This window comes from Protopterus annectens, chromosome 7.part0 (genome assembly GCF_019279795.1).
Source record: "Protopterus annectens isolate FY-2018-M chromosome 7.part0, PAN1.0, whole genome shotgun sequence".
Lineage (NCBI taxonomy): Eukaryota > Metazoa > Chordata > Ceratodontiformes > Protopteridae > Protopterus > Protopterus annectens.
The window spans coordinates 326,238,729-326,259,315 of NC_056739.1; the positions used below are offsets into that span (position 1 = coordinate 326,238,729).

General features: G+C 39.5%; 1 protein-coding gene across 1 annotated transcript in view; it reads right to left on the bottom strand.

Moving 5' to 3' along the window:
• Positions 1-20,587, bottom strand: part of SYPL2 (synaptophysin like 2) — a 348,607-nt gene that overhangs the window by 21,756 nt on the left and 306,264 nt on the right. The window contains exon 5 of the mRNA XM_044076881.1: positions 8,530-8,718. Within this exon, the coding sequence (XP_043932816.1) occupies positions 8,530-8,718 (189 nt within the window). The remainder of the gene's footprint in view (positions 1-8,529; positions 8,719-20,587) is intronic.

The following is a 20,587-nucleotide window of genomic DNA, read 5'->3' on the forward strand; positions in this document are numbered from 1 at the left end:
GACCTGAGTGCTTGTGTTATGTGACGGATCCTGGCACCTGACAGCCAGCTAACAGTAACCTTCTCCTTGTTCAGCCTAGTGAGTGAGATGTCAGTGTGCCTGACTATAGAGTCACCTATTACTAGTGTGTTGGGTATGTTATTTTGCCTTAAGGGCTGTGATTTGCATGGCACACTGTTTTTGTGAAGTATGTGTTTCATGGCTTGTGTTGGGGGGTGGAGGTTGCTTGGATGTCTGCTTTGGAGGTCTCTGTTGCTTTTGCAGATTTTTATTTAGAGCCTCCGAGTATGTTTTTGTGTATTTATGTGTGTTTTTTGCCAGTGCTGGTTTCATAGGTCTATGTGAGACTGTTGGTGTGATGCAAGTAATTCCCTTCTCCTCTTGACTGTCTGGTCCAGTCTTGGGTTGAGAGAGCTTAGCCTCCAGTTTGACTGTATAATTACATCTCTCGCATGTATTAGTGTTTGGTGGTAGGAGGAGAGGGTTGTCTGTGTACATGAGGCAGTTGTAACATTGCCTCAAAATGCCCAGATTCACCAGTTTGACCAGAGTGTACACCTGAAACTGCCCTTTGGACATGCCTGGATACGTACAGTGAGCTGTTTTACTGATTGGCTGGTAAGGTCGAATAGACAGCCTTGTCCTTCTCTACATTATAGGGGAGGAGTCTAGTGCTAAGGTTTATTACTGCTTGGTATGAGTTTTGAGCAAGTTCCAGGCTGAGAAGTGAATGGTTTGAGTGCTTAAGTTGAAAGTTTGTCTAGTTCCAAGGGAAAAATTGAAGAGAAGACTTTGTGGAGCCGGAAATAGTTATACCCTAGCTAACCAGCACTGCCCAGCATGCAACACCATGCTAATGTGGTCTTACAGCAGGGAAATGAAAGAGGTAGAAATTAGCCCAAAATGGCCAATAAACTACTAATTTCTGGGCTGAAACCACTCATCCAGGGACAGATAGGCTGCTCAAAGCTCCCCTCTCTCACAGGTGAACAGAGAAACTTCCTTCTATCCAAGTAAGGTATGGGCAAACACAGAAACTTGTAACACAGACCTGAATTCAGCACTAACCTGAAAACTGGACTATACTAGCTTAGAAAGGCAGGAAAACAAGTATTTTTTTTTTGTTTTTTTTTTTTTCAGAAAATAAAGCAGATACAATAAAAAAAACACTTTAAATGCACAGGAATGGCTATCACACTTGAGTGTGTAGCCTACAACAGTTAAACAGGTAATTTAAACACAAAAACGACTTTGTTAAAGTGCAGGCAGTAAAATAAGTACAATATGTAGCTGAAACAAGCTTTTTAAATCAAAGAGACTCCACAAAATCAGCATTTTAAGAGGAATTAGCTAAAGGCAGCAAGAAAATGCAGAAAAATGATACTTAATCACTCCAAAGTCTCTCTTTTGTCTCTCTGCTGCTGTAGAACTCTACAGGGCACCAGGCAGGAGCTTGCTGAGCTGTATACACTCATATGTATGTGTGTTTGAGAAATCACAAATACTGCACAACAAACTATTCACTTATGACCAGGTGCATTTGATCAGTGCAATACTGCAATATTTGATCACTTGAAAATATAACCACCTGAAACTATTACAAGTTCACTCGACCCCCTCACTATTAGACCATTTAACTGTACCCCATATGTATTTTAAATATATATGTATATCTATATCTATCTATCTATCTATATATATATATATATATATATATATATATATATATATATGCACACACACACACACACACACACACACACACACACACACACACACACACACACACACACACACACATATAGAGATTTTTTTAGCCCTCCCCCCAATATACACACATACACTTATGCATGCACATATTTCATATCAATCTGCCTGTCCCTGTCATCTGTCTATGTATATTTTGGATGCAGTGGCTATTATCAGCCTGTTAGTGATCAACTCACAATCAATCACAATCCAGTGAAACCCAACTCATTGACCAATGAGGAGAACAGGACTTGAACCCCTACAAGATCCATCTTAAAGTCTATTTCTGAGGTTCACTGGATTGGGGTCACTGGACTGTCTCTGATTGATATTACCTAATTTGTTCATAGTTCAGTCAACAAATGTAAACAAATAACATATATATGCACACAGAGTGTATGTGTGTGTGTGTGTGTGTGTACATATATATATATATATATATATATATATATATATATATATATATATATATATATATACATGTGTTGATTTAAGGATGTGCAGAAAATTCATTAGGTTTGGGTCTGAGCTTGCTCTGTAAGACAGGCATAACTCTCCCATAAGAAGTCTATACGATACAGAGTATATTGACAGGGATTTAGTCAGTCTGTGTAAAGCACGAGCTGGATTCCCTTGATCTTCTTTGTTAGAAACCTCTGAGTTCTGTCCAATTGCTGCAGGTGCTTCATACAGTACATACCAAAAGGGGCATTATACTCAATTATGGGCCTGAATAGTAATGAGTAAAGAGGTGTTATAACCTCCTTTGCTCTAAAGGTGATGACTTTATTAATCTTAGAAAGCCTTCCTTAGTACAGTAGACACATGGTGGTCAAAGTTCAGGTTTGAGTCAAATTGTGATCCCAGAAATGTTACCACTTCATAGGTACTTAGGTTATTGTTGTTGACTTAATAGTATGAAGGGACATTGTTTCTGCTGAAGGGAATGATGATGCATTTCTTTGCGTTCATTCTGAAACCATGACACCAGTCACTGGTGTGCGTAAGACCCTCCTGAAGTATACTGACATTTGCAGATTCTGTAACTGCACCCAGCTTGCTGTCATCTGCAAACTTAGTTAGCCATAGCCCCTTCATTTTTGCCTGCACTTCTAGGAAGTATATGCCAAACAGTAGGCGACCAAGCACTGACCCTTGTCGCACCCTGCTGGTGACAGGTCTACTGGCTAATGTGGAGTCACCCACTTTGACAGTGTGTGTTCAGTTTGTGAGGCAGTTGGCAACCCATCTTACAACAATGGAATTTATATTCAGTTTGCTAAGTTTATCAGTAATGTCTGAGTGTGGAATTGTGTTGAAAGCCTTTGCCAAGTCAAGGTATGCTGTGTGTACAGACTTGCCCTCTTCAATGGCCCTGGCCACATTTTCAAAGAAATCCACCAGGCTTAACAGATAGGATCTGCCCTTGACAAAGCCAAATTGGGTTGGATCCAGGGTTTGAAGGTCACCTATGTCTTTATTAATGAGGTTCATGATGGTACATTCCACAGCCTTACAGATGAGGCTGGTCATACATATGGGTCTATAATTCCCCAGATCTGGATCTGTTGCTAAGCCATCTTTGTGGAAGGAATAACTGTTGCTGTTCTTTATTCTGCAGGAAGAAAGCCTATTGTTAGGCTGTGATTGAATAGGGTACTTAATGGTGCTGCTAGTTCATGTTTTAGCTTGTTTAGAAGACAGTCTGGGATGCCATCTGGTCCCACCGAGGCTGTATTTTTTGCCTTGAACAAGGCTTTAATGACTTTTTAATGATCCTCAGATATGTAGGGTGGGAGGGAAGTTGGGGGTAAGGTTTGTGATGTTTGCAGGGGATAAGGGAGTTAAATCTATCCACTGTCAGGTTTGCTATCTCAGTGGGGTCAGTGTGTGTGATACAGCTAGTCAAAAGTCCAGCTCATGCTTGGCTCCTACCTTTTACACTATGTATGTAGCTGAAAAAAGGCCTTATGGGTATTCTACTGTACTGCTAAGTTTTTCTCAAAGATGCCGTTATAGGATTTGACATGTTGTCTTATTTGCCTGTTAAGGCTGAGGAGGATGCTTTTCCATTGTTGGAGCTGCGCCTTTGTTTTCTTGGACATCAACTTTTTGTGTTTGTTGTAAAGTTTGTTGATGTTGGATTTCCACTACGGCAGCTTGTTTTTACTTGGGGTCTCTGGCCTTGATTCTGCTGGAACAGCCGAGTCTATATGCTCATGCAAGTGATTGTACAGGGCTTTAGTGTAAGCTTCAGTATAGTTACCATTTCCAGTTGGAGGTGGAGATTGGAATGCATTTATATCCTACCCTAGGAGGGTATAGTTTGCCTTGATGACGTTTTTTAGTCTTTCTTCACCCTTTGTGAGTTCTGGTGTTAGTGCCAGCACGAAGTTGACTTATTTGTGGTCAGATTTAACTAATGAGGGTCTGACAGTTGCAGCAGTGCATCTATTTGTCATGCTAGTGAAGACCAGATCTAGTATGTTTGTTCCTCTTGTCAGGATTTGAATAATTTGTTCCAGAGCATTTGAGTTAACAAAGTCAAAGAACTTTTGTGCCACTGTGTTAGGGCTAGAGTAGGTTTCCCAGTTGATGGTGGGATAATTGAAATCTCCCATAACCAGAGTGTTTGGCAGTATTTGGATTAACTCCAGTTTGGTCAAGTAGGCTTCATGTGCACCATGACCCATGAAGGGGGATCTATAACTGGCTATGACTTGATTTGGGCTCTTACCCACAGTAACCTGAACTTGGAGTAACTCCATGGAGTTGTCCAGTCTAACTAGATGGGAGGTGAATTTATCTGTAATATAGATAGAAACACGTCCTCCTTGAGTTATCACACATTCGTTTTACAGTCTGAAGGTGTGGAAAGCATTGTAGCCTTTCAAAGCCGGGGTACTGTCTGAGGCCTTGAACCAGGTTTATGTGAATACACAAACTACATCTTCCAGTGATAGAAGTGCTTCCAGCATGTGCAGTTTTTGGTTTAAGCTCCTAGTGTTTAGCAGCATAACCCTTATTTTGTTATGATTGACAAATTTCATATTAGTAAGTCTGTTTTCAAGACCTTGCCTAAAACATGTGCTGTGGGGGAGTCAAGAGCCTTTGCCAGGAGCCAAAAGCCTAGTGGTGCCAGGTGCAAACTGTGTTTGCCAAAGCAGCGAGGTTTGTCGACTGTGACCTCCCAGGCTGACAGAAACTGGATCCTCTTTGAATGGCACCAAAAACTAAGCCAATTATTGAAATTGATCATTTTTTGTTTATACTGTGGCACCATTCCAGGTGAGAGTAATATGCTGCTCAAGGCTAGGGACATACCTGCCTGGGACACATACTCAGAGAGCTCAATCATGTCTCTCTTCATGTAGTCCATTGAGGTACATCTCAGGTCATTCACTCCAACATGAACTATGACAGAGTCATAATGGTACTTGTTGCTGAGAAACCTGAGTGTATGCGTGATCTGACAAATCCCGGCACTGGACAGGCAGCTGACATAGATTTTCTCCTTGTCTAACCTGGTGAGTGGGACATCCATGTGTCTCACTATGGAGTCTCCATTGACAAGGAAATTTATTTTTTTGAGTGTTACACCTTATGGGCTGGGAAGCTATGTGTCATGGGTGCTGTAGGAACTGTGTTAGTTGTAGTAGTCTTGTGTTTTTGAGGTCTCTGGTGTTTCAGTAAGTTTTCTGAGAGAACCTCTGCGTATATTGATTTTTGTGTTTGATGCATATTGTGTTTATGAGTAGTGGTACTATATGCATGTATAGTGGTGGGTGGCTGGACAACCTCTGCAGTGTTATTGTTTTGAGTGCGAGAGAGCAGGGATTCAAGAGTTTTGGTGTAGATACATCTCACGCACTCTGTACTAGAGCGTGTTATTAGTAGAGGGTTGTCAATGAACATGAGGCAGTTGCTACACTGCCTCAAGAGACCCAAGTCAAAAAGGTTGGCAGGAGAAACAAGGGTAGTTCAACTATCCATAATGCTAGGTTGAAGAACTGTTATCATAAAGTGGGGCTTTTCAGGGCTGACCAAGGAAGTGCTCTGTAAATGGATATTTATGCCGTTTTTTTTTTTTTTTTTTTTTTGCTGATGGTTTAACAGGTCACAGCTCACTAGCAGTACTTCTTAGACCAGAAAAGTACTAAGGATGAGGACTACACTAATGTGCTACAGCTGTATCTAAGGGAAAAATGGTCGAAGTTATCTGTCCAGCTATGTTGACCAATTAGGTGGCAGTGTGCAGTGCTGCACGATGTGCAAACTTTTAAAAACCCACTCAAACATGGGGCTTAAATACCAGAAGCTAAAAACTTAAAAAAGCTTTTAAAAAGTTCAAAAGGACCAATAAGGGTGCTTACTCCAAGCCCTACACCAACCACCCTTCACCAGACAGGTTCCAATCAGTACACTTCTCTCACTAGAGTGAAGAGGGACCCCTTCCAATCAAACATGGCCTTCTGGTATCTCAGCTCAGAGTTGTGGCTGGTAGAGAGAGAAATAGAGACTGTAGTGCAATCTCGGAGTCGGTTTACTTAACTGGGGGGGGGGCAAAGCCCTCACATGGGTGGGTTTGATTTGCTTCATTTTTTGTTTTTTGTTTTTTGTGGAGCTGAGCAAGTGGATCATTTTCCGGAGCTCCTGTTCAGTGATCCGAGTGTTCGTTGACTAGTGGTTTCGGCAATGTCGTCTCAACATTTAGTATTTTGGGTAAGTGGGTTTTCAATTATATCAAGTAGATCCATATACATATATACCTTTGTATCGAGATTCATATCCTAGTTACCATCATCTGTCCAGCCAGTTTGGAGTCCCAGAATCTGCAGTCAGTTTAAATACAGAGATTACAGCTAACGGTATTACAAAAATATACTCCAAGCAATTTATTAAGGCTCAGACAGACTTGTGCCTGAGCATAAGGTCTACAAAGGTAAAATATTGTAAAATAAGTCAAAAATACACATCACATGATCATTTTAATAGTCCAGGTAATTAAAATGTACTAGTCATTTGCCAGTCACAAGCCAATTAGCAGTCTTAGATATTGCAATCCAACAAACAGCTATGTGGGGGTGCTATGGAAGATTTTCTTAGTCTTTTTTTTTACAGAAGTTGCATTTAAGACATTTAAAAGTATTTTAAGCACTTCTTGGAAAGGCACTCCATATGCACAAGAAGATCACGAGAATGTAAACAAAAAAGTATGTATTTAATTCATCCATCGCTACAGCCCTCATCTGTGTGGGAGGGCACATCAGGCATAGAAGGCAGGGTTAGAAATACTAAAAGAGCATTTCTGCAGACTCCAAGGATGAAATTTCTCCAGGGATTAATACTTCTTCCCTGATGGCCAGCTTTGGAATAGTGCTCTCTGTTGCAGAGGACCCATGCCAAGAGTGGACCCAGTCAGGGAGGGCAAGTTAAGCTCCCCACTTTGGGGAAGATGGAGGTTCTTATGATGTGACTAATAGGCAGACTGTTACAGTGACCATAAACATTTAAGAAAAAATGGAAAGGAGAGAATTAAATGAACTTTTTATTTTATTTCACTTCCACATAGTTTTGCATCAACTTCCCAGGCTGACACCACAAGCACAAGGCTCTCTGAAACGTTAAACACTTTCAAATTGCAACTTTACCAGTTGCCCAGTAGCACAAGTCATATTCATTGTTTTTATTTTATGTGGTTTTAATTTAATTCTGATGGCCCCAGTGAACAAAAGTTCAGTTTCACATCCTGTCAAAGAAAATGAATGGTGATTTACTTCTAAGAACATAAGTTCTATTCCCACCACAAGTGAATGGATTCATTTTCTAGCACTGAAACTACATTGTGGCATATGGGAGGGTACAGCACTCCTTAGTACATTTACTATTGGATGCGACATTAAACCAAGGTGCCATCTGACCCAATGTTTTATAACTCAAATAGATGTAAAAGATCCTTTGGCACTTATCGAAAAAAAGGTAGGTAAAGTTCCCCAGTGCACTGACCAAATTTCCCCTAGTCAATATGAATACCACCTCAGGTCTCCCCTGAAAAGAACCACTGGTCTAATGGGACTAACCTGGTGATCAAAGCATAAACAAATAAATAAAAAATTATGTAAGTAACTAAGTATCCATTATACAAATGGCCATCCAAGCAGAGCCGTAAATTAAGAATTAATTCTTCTAAACTATATTAATATGGCGAGTTGAGACCAGTCAGTGGTGGTAGTTTAATGTCAGATTCTCATATGATAAAAACTAAAACAATGTGTGTCAATTGAAGATACTGGCGATGTTGATAATTTCAAATATATTTGTTTGGAATGGTTCTTCTAATGAAACATCTCAGACTTCAGTACTGGCACTGTAATGCAGTTCTTCTGGAGAAGTAGCCACAGTCTTTATGTTCTGTATTTTAGAGATAATTAAAAAGTGCCACATGCCTATTGTATCAGTTGTTCAAATGTGTTTTAAAGATCCTGAAGCACTTTGCAAAAAGAACAAGGCAATTTACTTGCATATAGCTCCAGTGATTTCACTAATTAAAAATACTACAGCAGCTTAACTTGGTTCCTTGTTAGCTGATGTTGTTGTTGTTGATGTTAGCAGTAAGACACACTGCTGTCGATACATAATGCAGCACAAATCAAGAGCTGTGATGCACTACTTTAGCACAATTATCACTGTATATGTGTGTATGACTTGCCAACATTTGTGTTGGGGGCTCAACATAACACTGCAGTTTCTACCAATACAAATAGCAAGATCCATACTTACAACAGATACATTCAGTCGACCCCACGCTGTCAGTTCTCCTATTCTGCAAACAGAAGCCTTTAAACAAATAGAGAAATTCTTGAAGACATTTTCTGTGGACACAGCATTCTTTATATCAGTGAGGCCTTTGCCCCAGGCTGAGGATGCAACCAACCAGAAGAAAGCAAACAAGAATGTAAAGATGAAATCCTAGGAAAATAAAGAAAACAATATTATGAAGTTTCCTTCTGAAAGGGCATCATTCATCAGTGGATTGACACTTTGCAGCAATTTTATGTACAAAAGCCAACTCATCAGACTTACCAATAATCATTAGTGCTTATCAATCAACATTTGTGTATATTACCAGAACTTTCTTGCTCAAAAACTGAGAATCTGTCCAAGTAGCAAAAACTCTGCCAATGAGAAGTCTTTGAACAAAAGGTTGGTGGATGAAATATAGATGATATGATCAGATCACCAGTCATAATCAACTGAGAAATAGATGTCAAGAAATTCACCTCGACAGCACAACTCTACATGTGAATCATGGCATCCATTTCTAGAACACATAACAAGTTAGTTATAATCAGACATACCTCAACCTAGTTCTTCGTGGTACATGGAGCTGTGGCTGCCCCAATGTACTATAACGTACAGAGAAAAAAGCTGTGGTATTTTGAAGTGTTTTACAGCTTTGAAATGTGTAACAGTTCTGCCACACAGACAGCAGCCAGAAATAGGTTCATAGGTAAGTACTAGGCAATACAGTCTGCAGACCATTTTGAGCCTAACTAAAAACCATATTCATAATTTTCTGCAAGCCTCAAGGAGAGCAAGACAAGACAGACTGGGGAAGAACTTCAGGATATGCATCGGATTATCTAGATTTACCTTGAAAGTGGTGAGGGTTCTACTTTGCTTGCTGTATACTGGAAGTTCCTTCCAGAGATGAGGGATATGTTGGGATATGAATTTATCATGCCAAAGTCTCTTATTTATCTGGTGCTGAAGGTTTAATTCCTTTAACTGAGTAACTGGGGTAACATTAGTTCTGCAAAAGAACAGAAGGTCAAATAAGGCTGTATCTACCGTAGCATGAAAGACTAGACACAGATTTCCATGGATGAGTTTGTATGAGACTGGGTACAGAAAAAGACCCACCAGCCTCTTCTGATAACTAAGATTTTTGAGGCCACAAATTACATATGTTTAGATAAATACATGACAAAAGGTGCATTATACTTAATAATGGGTCTGATAAGATAAAAGTAAAGGAGAATGAAGATGTCTTTGGATCTAATGGCGATTCATTTGGAAATTAGATGAGCCAGATATAAGGTTTTCTGTACTACTATGCAAACATGGTGATCAAATGATAAAGAATTATCAACAAGAGTGCTTAGATTCCTAATAACAGTGTCTGATTGGAGGGGTGCATCTCCTGTACAGTAAGTGAAACTGTTTTGTTTACCACAGTGAACTATGCTTCATTTTTCTACATTTAATTTGAGACTATTGTCCTTGCATCAGTTGTTAAGATGGTCTACCCTGTGTTGTAACAGTTGTGAGTCAATTGAAGATCGAATAACAACGTTCAATTTATAGTTGCCTGCAAACTTAGTTAACCATATGCCAGGAGTGCTGGTCTGAAGGTCTGAGAAATATATGCCAAATGAGGGCCCAGAACTGATCCCTATGGTATACCACTGGTACCTTTTTTGATTTCAGAAGTGGCATCTGCTTCTCTAACCACATGAGTTATATCAAACAACTGGTTAGCTATCACCACCTCATCCACTAGTATGAGGATTTATATTCAGATTTACAAGTCTGCCAGTAACATCTGCATGAGAAACAGTGTCAAAGGCCTTAGCCATGTCTAGATATGCTGTATGCACTGCATAACCACTATCCACTGCTTCTGTTACTTTTTCAGAGAAATTAATGAGGTTAAAGAGGCAAGGCCTTCCTTTGACAAAGCCAACTGAAGTACCTTCAAAAAGGTGCATAACAAACCTATCTGTTTTCTGACTCATAATCAATGCAGTACAGAGAATATTACTTAAATAATACATAATCTTGACTGGCAAAGTGCAACTGAAGTACATAGAGTATGCTGATTGTTCCACACCCTCACTGATATGTGAAGAAAAAATGGCATTATTTTTCACTATTTTACTTATTTAATCCTTTTTAGTGTTGCAGTACCTGAGTAATGAAATGCAAGAAAAGAATATACACATCTGACCTCTGTGAATGTATTATTTTATTTATGTATTTAAATCTGTTTACTGTGTTACAACACTGATCAAACAATGGCCAGTTGCAGGCTTGGCAGAATTAAAAATGCACTATCTTACATTATTTTCTTTATTAAGCTTTTGATAATGGGATATACCACAACTGATAAGACAAGAGCAAGACACTGCACCTAGGAGTACCACAGAATGTCAGGGATCACTGAAATGAACAGCGTGCATCAATGCATTTTATTTATCTATCTAGCTATCTATCTTTTGTTGACCTAGTTAGTCTCACTAGGCTAGTAGCCTCTTTTCAATAGAGAGCCAAGGTGGTATTTATACCACTAAAAGTGTGCAACCTGACTGTGTGTGATTACTGAAATGCATAAGCCTTCACCACACAGCTAAATTTACTGTAGGGTCATCCACTTCCTTCCACCATTGTCTCCACCAGTCCTCCTAAGTGTGAAAAACACATTTCATCATGTGGATACCAGCCCATTAACAAAGCTTAAATAAAGTGATGATGTATAATGCTGCTATGGTCACTCACTGGTAACTCACTCACTGTTTTATGAATGCACTGGATATATAATGCCATCATTAACTGCTGATCACATGGGAGGGAACCACATAATTTCTTAAATTACAAATTCTAACAAGCATAATTTGTAGGTATGACTGTCTCCCCCGTTCCCTTCCCATATACTCTGAAATGTGTTAACATGTTCTGAATACAGTAATCCATGCCAGTGTGTGAGTGATATTCAGATATATTTTCAACTGGCATAGTTTGGTTATAAAGTTGAAGCCCAAGTTGCTAAATTCACAAACCACAGATGAATAAATACAGCTTTACCTATGTCATGACTTATGTATATGCATGTATTATTATTATTATTATTATTATTATTATTATTATTATTATTATCATAATCATCCCCCTTCCCACACTCCACAGGACCCTATAGATGGCTCCACTACTTGTATATAGCTGGCCTGTTTATTCTATGTGACCTGAGCTAGGCATGATCGCTGCAGTCCAGTTTGTTCCTGCCTGGGAAGCCCTGTCATTCTGTCTGTTTGACCAGTGGTGAGAGTCCAGTACTAGGAAACAGTCCAGCTACCAGTCCTGTGGAGCAGTCTTCCCTTCCACCCAGGCTGCACATAGACCCACCATAGCTGCCAGACTGAGAGAAGAGGCCTGTGTCCTGATACACACCTCCTGTTTTTCTGGCTCAGCATGGACACCCTGGCTCTGAAAACACGAGGCAAAATGGTCTCTACAGGTAGGCAGGCAATGTGTCCAACCACCACTAGGTGTCCTCAGTGTAGCAGTCCAAGCAGCCTCCCTGCCCCAAGAATGAGCGAGCTGGTGTCAGGCACTCAAAGTTCATCATTTTCTGCCCAATCCTCAGATGTCCATACTGTTTTGCTGCTAATGGAACATAGGTTGCAGGGGCCATAATCAGGGCATCATCATGCTAAACCCTGGGACTGAGCTGACTTGTATTATTATTATATACTACAATAAGTTAAAGGCAGGAAATAAGTAATTAAATCCCTTGTGTAATACTGTATTTTATTAAGTTGTACACACCAGCACTATAAGAGGAAAATAGCACAAGTAAGGAGCTGGAAAATTTGGAAGAGGACCAATAAGGCAGTGCTTCATACATCAGAATGTGTACAGTATCATTACCTGCAGACATTATTGCAAATGACGAAGAAGCTCCTTCTCCCCCAACATCCAAACCCTAAGCACAATAAAGCAGGTATCAGAAAATGAATGAATTCATGACTCAGGAATTGTACTGATGTTTATAAAACAAAATAAAATTGAGAGAAGCACGCATGCTCTTTTACTGGATTAAGCATCTGCACTACTAATAAATATGTCTTCATGCCATGACTACAGAAAAGCATCAAATGTAAACACATGGCTGTCTTTAAAGTTTCATTTCTATAGACTCTTTGAAAACAGAAGGAAATTTAATTGCAATAGGGTAAATCTCATGGTATGTCTTAGTTTATTTGACACCAATGAACAGAAAAGAAAACAAATAAGAGAATTATTTAATGTCCAGACCATATTTATTACATAGTTAAAGTGTCTATACAGTGCCCACAACACAGATACATAACCATCTCATCACCACTATCTCAGGCAAAATTGGCATCGTGCAAGATAAAAAAAGTGCAAAAATGAATAAAGATCAATCAGTTATAACAAAGATATGGAAAAAAAATAATTAATGTAACTAAAAATTAATAAACAGAAAATGACAGTACTTATAGAGCAAGATATGAGGAGTGATACTGTAAGCTTAGCAGCCAAGGTTTATCCAGTTCAAGAACCATCCTGCTCTCCATACATTCATAAATACAGCAGTGAACTGTCAAGTAAAGATTTCTTGGACTTTTGAAGTGAGGATTCAAACATCTGTCCTATAAGTGGTCAAAAAATCAAAATCAGCATTGACAGGTTGGATTTCAGAGTCTTCATATAAACTGGCAGTATTCACAACCAAATTCCAATCATTCATTTATCCATTTACAGTGCCTACTTTATCCAATTCAGGGTTGTAGGGAGCCAGTGCATATCCTTGCAAGCACTGGCCATAAGATAGAGAGTAACACTGTACAGCAGGCCAGTCTGTCATAAAATTCACACTTACACACACACACACACACACATGCACACAATCAAATTTTCACTTACCCAAAACCTGAAAGGACAAGACAACTTCGCCAAAAACTTACTTTCATGAACACTCAGATCACCAGAATTTTACTCCGGGAAAAGAAACACTTGGCCACCATGGTAAACTTTGCTCTTTTCCCCACTGTAATGCGATCTCAGAGTTGGCATATTTAGTTAGCGAGGGTGTGGGTGGTGTAGCCCCCCCCCCCACTTGGGTGGGTTTGATTTGCTTTGGTTTATTTTGTCGTGGTGACCAAATGATTCCTTTCCTGGAGAAAAAGTGCGGTGATCCGAGTGTTTGTGAATGTAAGTTTTCGGTGAAGTCATCTCATCCTTTTAAGTTTTAGGTAAGTGAAAATTCAATTATGTGGAGTAGATCTACAGACACACATACCTAATGACAGTCTGAACATTACCAGTTCAGTCGTTGGGACATAGAAGGAAATTAGAGACCCTAGTAATAACTGGCACAAACAAAGAGAGGACAAGATAGTGGATTAATATTACCTTATCCTGCACTGCAGCACGACTGATGGCTTTTTTCCCTTTTGACCACTTGCACCTCATCACCAAGGGGGGAAAACAGCTTAGCTAGCCTGATGGTGCAGAGAGGTAGTATCAATATGCAATGCCAGTGACCTGGATTTGATTAGCATCCTGTTTATCGGGGTCAACTGTAGAGAGAGAGGAAATCAGCTGTCAAAGACCAGATATTATGCCTTAAATGTGGAAATCAGATTTTGCTCTGTCTGGCAACTACTGAGTGAAAGGCAGATATCTTACAACAGGCAGGTGTCAGTTAGTGGGGCAGAGACAGATGTCTGTAGAGGAGTGCCTATGAAAAACATGTATATGTTCTTTACATTAATGTTATTACACTTCATGCCCTAGGGAAAGGTTACACTGCTGTGTAGGGCAAAAAGAAAAAAATCTATAAATTTCATGGGTCAAGGTTTCTACTAGCTGGAAATAATTCAGGTGGTGGGAATAGATGGACCCATGGGTCTCAAAGTCAAACAGAAGAGAATACAAAAACAGTAAGTTTAATTAAAATACAACCTTTTATTACACAGTACAGTAAAATGAGGACCCCCGCTTCAAGTCATTCCACCAACTGCCGAAGGACAAAACAACAGCTATTCTATGTCAGTTTATGTAAACCACAGTAGTAGAAACAGCTCCTCCCAGTCATGCAAGGATCTGAGTACTGTAGCAAACCTTGTTATTGGACCCAGTCCGTAACATATGCAAAACCAGGTTTGAAGTGCGATTTCTTCATATTAATCATTTATAGACTGACAATGTTCTATTTGGAACAACTATGTATAAACCACAATAGAGGCAAGAAATTTCTATCTGTAAAATTTTCCACTCATGTTTATAGGTTCATATGTTGGTACTAGGCTATCAGCCCTAGGGCCTATACAAGCCTAGCCATAACAATTCCCTGGCTATTTCTTCCCACACTATTTACTTCCTGGACCCCTGTCTAGCAGGGTGACTGACATGATCCCCGCGGTGAATTTCCTTTCTCCCATCCAATCGTCAAGGTTCCTTTTGAAGAGGGCCAAAGAGGTGCTCTGCTTGATATGTATGGGCAGTCTATTCCAGAGTCTGGGGAGTCTCTGGGTCAGGAACCTATCCCTCCAGCATGTTTTGTTTATTGTGATGACAAGGTTTAGATCCCTGGAGCATGTGGCTCTGAGGGATTGGGATTTCTTTAAGTGTAGCATATCCAACAGCACTGAGTTTGACATGGCCTTGTATGTTAAGCAGAGACAGCCTCAGAGTAGACGATATGCGACAGAGTATAGGTGGAGTTTTTTAAGGTGGTCAGCATAGGGCATCTGCTTTAGGCTTGTGGTTCCTTTAGTGAGGTATTTCTGTGGCCTTTCCAGTTGTTGCAAGTGTCTTGAGGTACATACCAAATGGGGCATTGTATTCTATAATGGGTCTAATGAGGGATGAGTACAGTGGACAACAACCTCCTTTTTTTTGGATGAAAAGCCCTTAGTGATGAAGTGTGCCACATAGAAGGATTTCCTGACTGTTGTGGCAATGTGGTTATCGAAGATGAGACCACTGTCCACTTGTATCCCTAAGTCTCTTATCACACTTTTGGTGTTTAATGTACTGCCACCTATGTGGTAATTCATGGGTACATGTTTTTTCCCAAAGGGGATAACTATACATTTCTTGGCATTGAGCTTGAGTCCATGGCTCTGGCACCAAGCACCTGTTTCTGTAAGACCCTTTTGTAGAGTATTCACATCATTTGGAGATTCAGTGATGACTCCCAGTTTGCAGTTATCTGTAAACTTTATTAGCCAGAGTCCCTTAGTATTGGCCTGTACTTCAGAGAAGTAGATGCCAAACAAGAGTGGTCCCAGGACTGAACCCTGAGGTACTCCACTTGTCACTTGTCTGGAGCTGGATTTGGAGTCAGCTACTTTTACAGTGTGGGTTCTGTCAGTAAGCCAGTTGGCAACCCATCGAGTGATGTAGGGATCAATGCCCAGCTTAGTAAGTTTATCTATGATTCCAGAGTGGGGGATGGTATCAAAGTCCTTGGCGAGGTCCAGATAGGCTGTGTGGACCACCTTACCATCGTCCACAGCTCTGGAGACTGATTCAAAGAAGTCAATCAGGTTCAGGAGACAAGACCGGCCCTTCATGAACCCAAACTGGGTGGGGTGCAGTGTTTGAAGGTTGCCAATGTCTTTGTTTATAAGTTCCATGATAATATGTTCCATGGCCTTGCAGATCAGGCTCGTGAGACTGATGGGGTGGTAGTTCCTGGGATCCAAGGTGGATCCCCCCTTGTAGAGTGGGATAACTGTAGCTGTGCGCCACTCAGTGGGCATGAAGCCTGAGGTGAGGCTATGATTAAACATGACACTTAGGTGAGGTGCCAGTTAATTTTGTAATTCATGTAGTACACAGCCCGGAATGTCATCTGGTCCCATGGATGCTGTATTCTTAGCTTTGTAGAGTGCGTTTTTTACCTGTGTGGCCATTATTACTGGAATTTGGCAATCTTCCAGTATTGAGATGGGCCATTTAGGGGGTGAGAGGGGGGGTGACATTGGCACTGAATCGATCTGCCAGGATATTGGCAATATCCTTGGGATCAGTATATTTAATGCCATTCTGTTGTAGCTCAGAGCAGATCTGAGCATTGCCATTTAGATTCTTGACATAGTTATAGAATGCCTTGTGGTTGTCTTTATTTTTGTAACTAGCTTTCAAGGATTGTATGAGGGATCTCAGCTTCTTAGTGAGGCTGGTAAGGGAGTCTTTTGCATCGTGTGATTTTCCTCTTTTCTGCAACAGTTTCTTCCTTTTGTTGTAAAGTTTGTTTATGGCAGGGAACCACCAGATTGGCTTCATTTTTTTGGAGGAGAGCATCTTGGTTCTATTTGGGATGGCATGATTCATGCATGAATGGATGTGCTCGTACAGTGCCTTAGTATAGGGCTCAGCAGTTGAACTTTCAGTTCCTGTCTGCATGGGTGTCATGAAGTTTGTCACTTCTGACTTGAGTAGCATGAAGTTGGCTTTGGAGAAGTTTTTTATGGCAGTTTCCTTACTGGGGGGGGGGGGGGGTGATGGGATGTGGATGTTAAGGGTGATTAGCTTATGGTCTGACCTGACCAACGAGGGGGTGACCATAGGTGTGGAGCATCAATTTCCCATGTTGGTAATGACCAGGTCTAGGATATTGGAGCCCCTGGTGGGACAATGGATTAGTTGATCCAGGGCATTGGAATTTATGAATTCCAAGAACCATTGGGCAAAGGTGTTGGTACACGAGTAGTTTTCCCAGTTAATGGCAGGGTAGTTGAAGTCACCCAGTATTAGGGTGTTTGGTTGTATCTTAATACTTTCCAGTATGTTTAGAAAGGTGCAATGAGAATCTTGCGGCATGGTGGGGGATCTGTAGCAAGCTACAATTTGGATTGCAATCTTACCTAGTGTTAGTTGCACCTGGAGAATTTCAGACGCATTGTGTTGGGCAGCTAGCCTGGTGGTGTGAATATCCTTGGTGAATATGGACACTCCTCCACCTTTAGTGCTTTGATCCTGGTTTGGTGGCCGAAAAGTGTGGTAAGAGTTCTAGCCTGGTATTGCAGGGATGCTCTCTGGAGCCTTGAACCAGGTCTCAGTTACTGCAGAGATATCGATGTTCTCCATTTTTAGGAGTGCCTCTAGAGAGTGCATTTTGAGGTTTAGACTTCTAGCATTGAGTAGCATTACCTTCAGATTTTGCATGCTTGTACCTGTAACGGTGGTGGTTTTGTCCTTTGAACTTTGCCTAAAAAAGGCACTATAGGGGTGGCAGGAGCCTTAGCCAGTAATCTGAATCCCAGGGGCAACAGGTGCAGGCCATCTCTGGCAAAGCATTGTGGTCTGTCGATCATGTGGTATGTAAAACATATCAGCGTTACTGTAACATCTTGCTCTTCATTTCTTTAAATGTGTTCTTATTTTGAATTTGCTGTATTGCTGATATTACTTCACTTTTCAGCATGGATTTAAGATGGTCTTTGTGGAATAATATATTTTCCATTCTGATCACAATAATTTTAATATATGTAGTGAAAATAACTTTTCTCCATGAACTAGTATAACAATTTATTCTACAGAAGTTCTATGCTTTGCAAAATATTTCCGCCATTATTTTCTAATGTTAGTATTACATTATTTCCTATAAAGATACCCAAACAACTTCTCACAGTTCCCACTCATACCTGTTATTTATTCATTTTCTTTCAGCAGAATGTTGTAGCTCTTTATTTTATTGTTTATTTTCACGTGAGCCGTAGCAGTTTAATTTGTAGTCAATTCTGATATCAGCATTCATTAAACCAACTATAAACGTTTGCATTCTTATTTGTCTTTTTTCCTTCCTAATTTATTATCACACACACTTATTGTATTCATGCTCTTTTATTTTAGTATGAATTAAGAATGCACATTAGCTGCTATTTTACATTAATTTTAATTGTGACGTATATGACTGTATGTCTAATGTACAAAATCAGCTTCTGAAAGACGACTATTTGTCAAGGACTGTTTATAAGGAGAAAGATGATGAGGCCAATATGTTGAGAAGGAAAATAAATGCTGAAAACTACCTTTTGGTGGGAATATATTCAACATGGTGTCAAAAAGTATACAGCATACAGATAATTTAGTAAACATATATGCTGCATTTAATGTGGCAAGCAGCCTTGTTTCTTGACCAGTTTCATTATTTTGACACATAAATTACAGCATATGCATTCATTCTGAATGCTTTATGAATGAAACTTGTTTTTAAGGCAGACAGAATTTTCCTATACAAGTTAAAATGTTATGCATCTTGGCAAACAAGTTTACATTACCAATACTTAATGTGATTCCATGAAACGCAACTGAATTTTACCAGAGGCAAATAATACAACTTATGTCACAGTGTCTTTGCATCATTTTAAAATCAGTACATATCTGTGTCAGTCTAAAAAATCAAAACTCATACATTTCAGTCTAGGATTTAGCACTCAGATGTTTGATTAAAGCATCAACTGATTCATACAAAGATACCAGAAGATGAACAACACGGTAATGAGGTTCCTCTTAAATGAAAAAAATAAATAATAAATAAAAAGACAAAATGAAATTAGGAAGAAATGGACAACATTTATTTGATGAAACTGCCATATGCTCATGCAATCCACTACAAATTTAATACCTGCAACTTTCCTGCAGGACAGCAGGTGACTGATTGTAGAGAAAACAGGCTGGCAATAAAGCCTACACTAAGTGTACACTGTTCTGAGGAACAGACAACACAGACATAACACACACTTTTTTCCTCCTAATTTTAGTTTTCCTACTGATATTTTATCTGCTTTAAATATTGAAAGGGATTCATAAATGTTACCAAAAAGTGTAGACTGCATGCACACTTAGCGGAACTTTCTGGGTGACTAGAAAACACAAAAAATGAGATAAGAATTTTACTGAATACATATCGTGTACACTTAGTGTAGGCGTTATTGAATCCCGGGGAAAACATGTTTACCAGCAAAAGGTTGTAGCTAACAAATCCCATTTTCCCCAGTAAAATGATCTATTAGTGAAATTAAGATTTGAGAGAACAGTAAATACCAAACTGGTTTAAAAGTTTAAAGAGTATGTAGAAATAAATGTGCTGGAAACCAGGATAGGAAAACGCAATTAGGAGTTTAGAAGATAAGACAATAGTAAAATATCTTGTATGGCTGAACTAATACAGGACATAAAAACATAATTTGGTATGAAATGACACAAGTAAGATACCCAATGCCATTTTTTAATTACTAAGAAAATTATGTGCAGTAGAAATAGAGTAATTATGTTTAAATAAGAAAAGGCTTATTAATATAGAAAACTGGAATGCTATTAAACACTGGGGCCAACCACAGAGTAGGTTAAACAAGCTTATAGAATTAAATAAAGAAAGGTACAGGAAAACAATTGGATGGTTTTGAAAGCTGGGTTTGAAACTATAGGTTTAACCTTATCGAAAAATACTTGCTATTAGCTAAAGGTTAAATATGACCATGTAATTCATGAAGTAAGATTTTGCTAGAGAAAGAGAGTTTTCCGCAGAAATGCATTGCATGCATTAAACTGTATAAAAATGTATGACCTTTTGAAGATCGTAAAATTATTGTTCATAAAATGTTTTTGTAATACTTTGTAGCTTTTCTCCCCAGGCCTCTGCTGAAAATGAACACCTGCCCAGTCAGATTTTCCTGGTAATCAAATGTTAATAAATAAACAGATGTAGAAGGGTACAGAATTGTATACTAAGCTGAAAAACTAGCTTATGCACCTTACTCAAGGTCTGCACAGTATACAAGGGATGTCAGTGGAAATACAAGTTCACAAAGACTTCCTTTCTCTTACCTTTACATTCATCGCTTGCTGCTATATAGTTTGCAAAGTTCACATAAGTGTATGTAGTAAGTGAAGCCATGCAGTTCATAAAACTGATTACCAGTGCCACAGAGTTAGGCTTAGTGTATTTTAAAACAGCCAGCATACACACATTCTGCTAACAGCAGTGTGCCACCAGCTTGACACTGCCAGGAGCTCACCC